Here is a 4,685-nt window from a genome sequence, read left to right as displayed (position 1 = left end):
TTAATGTAAGTAGTTGGAATTTTATGATATTGGCCAAAAATCCAACCATAGAAGGACATTATGGATGCTATGAATAAAACAGTTTACCTTATTGTTTATGCAGTGCCTCTGGTCCATCATTAGTCGGTCTCGCGTTTGATTGAGCTTCCATCCAAACATATAGTGGAAACAAAGCATTGTCATCAGTGTTATGTAGACAACATATAATCAGCAGAAGTTTCTGCTTTCTTATTATTTATAATATCTTGCAACAAAAGTCCAATTTATTCCTTAAATTAAAATTTTTCAGCTGCCATAATTCATTGATGATTATTATATGTACACGTACAGGTAAATTGGCGCAATCGATACCTTTGAAATATAATATTTGGCACAAATGATACATCTTTAAAAAAGCAATTGGCGCAAACGAACTGCTGCCGATAATTATGTGTACAGGAACATTGACGCAAATGAATTCCATAGCTTGGCGCAATTGATGCCTTTGAAAAATAATATTTGGCGCAAAAAGACTGCTGCTCTATTTTGAATATATACAAAAACAAACACAAACAAAAACAAAAACAAAAAAATCACAAAACAAAACAGAACAGATTTATATCAAAAGGAAAGCAACAAACAAAAGCACAACAAAACAAAAACAAAATAAATAAACAAACAAAACCACAACAAAACCAACAAAAACAAAAACCAACACAAGAAATACACTTTTGAATTGCCTAGGTAGGAAATTTTCACTCAGTTGGGTTTACAGAAAATCGAGGACACTGGAAAATCCTACCATTTAAACTAAATGCTAATAATAATTTGTTTAAAGTTATCTGGATATTTAGAACGGTGTGTGGACGACAAACTTATTGTACGGTATGTGATTATGAAACATGTATTATATCATATTAATCTGTACAAAGAGCATAATATTGTATACCCTTTTTGTAGAAATATGCATCCGGGGGCTTCACTGATTTGAATACTCACCTGTAAATGTATCGTAATGCATTCATATCTCATTTTTAAGTGAAACACTGTTTTTTATTAACAATAATATTCATTTTCCTTTTAAAGACTGCATTTCATGACCAATCGATATGCATACATATACATTTAAAAATGTATGAATTGAAGGATATCTTATGTATAGTTCTACAGTAAAAACTTAATATTTCGTGTATGGTTTTAATAAATACACATGTTATCAATGACGATGCAATTAAGTGCATGCCTCATTACTAATTTGGTTACCTTTTTAAACCTGTTATACTTTCAAAGTTGGTGTTGCAATAAATAAGAAATATCCTCTAAAAGGATTTTTACCAGCAATAAGAGTTATACAATAGGAAATATTGGGCTTAATATAACAAAAACCAACCAGAGCAACTGCATTGTCATTTTGGGAAAGCGTCTGCTCGCATCAACCTATTCTGATTGTTTATGCTCTCTTTGTAGAAACAATGAGTAACTTGTTCAAATGGATATTCCTCCTGCAAATAGTTATTCCAGCGAGTGAATGTATGGATACAGTTCAGTGCAAATACCCATGTAGCTGTAACTTCAAGACTAAATCAGCAACCTGCAATGCACGTCATTTACGATATATTCCGAGGTTACCATCGGACATAAAGACAGTCAAGTTTGTTCAGAACAATTTCACCTATCTAGATAAACACTTTTTCAGAAATCTTACTTCTTACAACCGAATTGTAACACTCAATTTGACTGATAATCGCATACACTACATGAGTGCCGATTCTTTTCGCGAATTCAAGTATTTGGTGACCCTTGATATTTCTAAAGAGCCCAATCTCAACATTACTATGCTACAGCAATCTCTGTACAGCTTACCTGTGCGTCAAATGTCATTCATTCAGTTCTCTGGAAATGGATGGCGAATACTCCCAACGAACTTGTTTTTACCTTTCGTCAACAACTATAGAAGCTCATTCAGCATTTCATTGACCCGAAACAAACTTCAAAGCATAGATTCTAAAGTTTTTTGTTTCCTAATTAATCTGAAGACATTAAATCTTGCTTGGAACTCAATTAAAAATGTAACTCTAGAAAATGCATTATCCGTAAGAGTTCTTAATCTAGATAGCAACTTTATCCGTGATATTCCTGTGTGGTGTGGTTCCAAAAATAAGACAATGGTCCCAAATCTTCAGAAATTATTCTTAAGTGACAACTCAATTGCTGAAATGGATAGCTTATCATTTAGATGTCTAGGAAACCTCAAAATATTAAACCTTGATGCAAATAACTTTCGCACATTGCAAAGTAACACATTTAGTGAACTAGAAAGCTTAAATACATTGTATATTTCAGAAAATACAAGACTTAAAACAATAGAAGATTATGCTTTCAATGTGTCTTCTTTACAATTTCTCTATTTTACACGAAACCATTACCAGTTCAACAAAGGAATACACTACAGCTATAACCCGAAGACTTTATTTATGAAATGTCCTGATTTAGAACAACTAGATATGTCTTACAACGATTTGCCAACCAGAAACCAATATAATTATTTCCGAGATATATTTCGTCCACTAGTTAAACTGAAGATTTTGAGGCTAGAAAGTGCATCATTACGATCTTTGCCATATTATGCATTTCCTACAATGAAATATTTGCAAATTCTGGATCTGCAAAAAAACTTTTTACAAGGATGGAACCGAAGTGACCGAGTGTTTGGAACCAACTCGTCACTCAAAATATTAAATCTACGATCAAACTTGATAAGAGTTGTCAATAAAACAACATTCCCTCAAAGTCTGTTGTTCTCGCTTGATAAGCTCGATTTAGGAGACAATTATTTTTCTTGTAGTTGTGATCAAATGTGGTTTCGCGATTGGATACGGAAAAATTTTGAATTAAAAATAAGTTACAGTAAATTAATGTTGGTTGGTTACCCGGAATATTATAAATGTAAGCTGCCTGGAGACATGCGAGGCGTGCCATTACAAGATTACAACCCGACTGATGATAATTGTAAACAAGTGAACCCGTTAATCATAACGGCATCACTTCTCACTGGTGCCGGAATAGTCTCGTTTATTGTTATATTTATAATGTACAGATGTCAGACTAATATTCGGAATTACTTATATTTATGTAGATTTTATAAAAACAAAAAATCCGGTTACATACAATTAGATAACTGTGAAGACTATGAATATCACGCTTTCATCGTGTATTGTGACGCAGATAGAAACTGGGTCCATAACGTTTGTGTTAAAAGGCTTGAAAACGAGGAGGGTATGAAGATTTGCATTCATCATAGGGATTTTGACATCGGAGAACCTGTAACAGGAAATATTGAAAAGTACATGAGTAGATGTCGAAAAATAATTGTTGTTATGTCAAATAACTTTGCCGAAAGTGAATGGTGTCAGTGGGAGGTAGACCTTGTTCATGAAAGAAGAAGGAGGCAAGGAAAGGGTGTTTCTCTTCTCATCATGCTAAGGAGTATAGATTCTAAGCATATGACAAATCGACTCAGAGCTTTGTTAGATAGTACTCCACATCTTACATACTGTTCTGGTGTAGGCGAAAAGGTGTTCTGGACTGCGTTGATAAAAGGATTGAAAAAACCTATTGGTCATCCACCATTTGCTGTCGTCTGAATTGCGTTTTATGTGAAGTAATTCGGGTTGAAATTCGCTAGGAGCAATACAGAAATGATGAGCTATTAAGTAGATTTTAAACGTACATCTTTTATTGTCTACTGGTGTGTTTATATAATGTATATGAATTATCTACTTCACGTCTTATGGTATGAACCATTCACTTCTTGCGTGAACCCCCCCCCCCCCCCCCCCCCCCTTTTTAAGGGGGTCACGCCTTTATATTGGTGAGTTTTGGAAGTGTCTATATGGGCCATTCGATATCCTCGGAATGAAGATTCTCGGAACGTCTCGAAAATTTTCGATCATTCATACAGGTGTTATCTATGTCTTTGATACGGTTCCACTATGGATATGCTACCACGTAGAATTGGAAAGTAAAACAATAAAGACTAGGTTGCAGTCAAAAAATCATTTATATGTTAGAACCTATTTGCCTTTTGACAAAACATATGTGTTTTAGTATTGATTTATAAGTCTCTGCTTATATTTTGTATAGCAATATATTCATATAGTGGAATGTTAGACTTTAAGAAGAGATTGATTTGATAAATAAAATGTCTATCCGTAAATACTTGACGTTTGTGTTTATTGATATTATATTCTAAATTTTCGGAAAAAAAATCATTAACAGGAATGTATGTTAATTATAAAATTTCAATTTTTTGTTTGTTTGTTTGTTTTAATAGTTCCATCTTATAGCATCTAAATATTTGCACTATGGTACGATTTTTGAAAATTGTATTCATTGTGTCGACCAGCTATCCTACACGTCTTGGTTCTTTCACATTATACATTACTCTGTTCACACGCATTACTATCGGTTTGCGTTCACACAAAATCCGGATTAAATGGCAATGAATTCGGAGTCAAAACACTTGAGGTAGGTAGTTTGACATCCGAATTCAACTATTAGATTAATATATGTGATGACGCAAATGCGTATTCTTATCCAGAGTATCAGTGCATATGCTTTCTATTTACTATTTCTTTCGCAGAAATATCACGTGCATGCAAAAATATTAATTTCACTCGTGAATGCGAATTTTCGCTTTTCTTATC

At 33.5% G+C, this 4,685-nt stretch overlaps 1 protein-coding gene across 1 annotated transcript; it reads left to right on the top strand.

Annotated features, from left to right (window-relative positions):
- Window positions 1-734: 734 nt before the first annotated feature.
- On the top strand, window positions 735-4,291 carry LOC127698335 (toll-like receptor 13). The gene is made up of 2 exons (XM_052201741.1): window positions 735-864; window positions 1,447-4,291. The coding sequence occupies exon 2, from the start codon at window positions 1,452-1,454 to the stop codon at window positions 3,621-3,623; it is 2,172 nt and encodes a 723-aa protein (XP_052057701.1). The 5' UTR covers window positions 735-864; window positions 1,447-1,451; the 3' UTR covers window positions 3,624-4,291.
- The last annotated feature ends 394 nt before the right edge of the window (window positions 4,292-4,685 follow it).

Source organism: Mytilus californianus, unplaced genomic scaffold (assembly GCF_021869535.1).
Source record: "Mytilus californianus isolate M0D057914Y unplaced genomic scaffold, xbMytCali1.0.p SCAF_4, whole genome shotgun sequence".
NCBI classification, from domain to species: Eukaryota; Metazoa; Mollusca; class Bivalvia; order Mytilida; family Mytilidae; genus Mytilus; species Mytilus californianus.
Note: the sequence above shows the minus strand (reverse complement) of the source record. Positions and strands in the feature narration are given on the sequence as shown.

Coding starts and splice junctions, on each gene's coding strand:
- LOC127698335 (XM_052201741.1), top strand. CDS start 1,452: ATGAGTAACTTGTTCAAATGGATATTCCTCCTGCAAATAGTTATTCCA.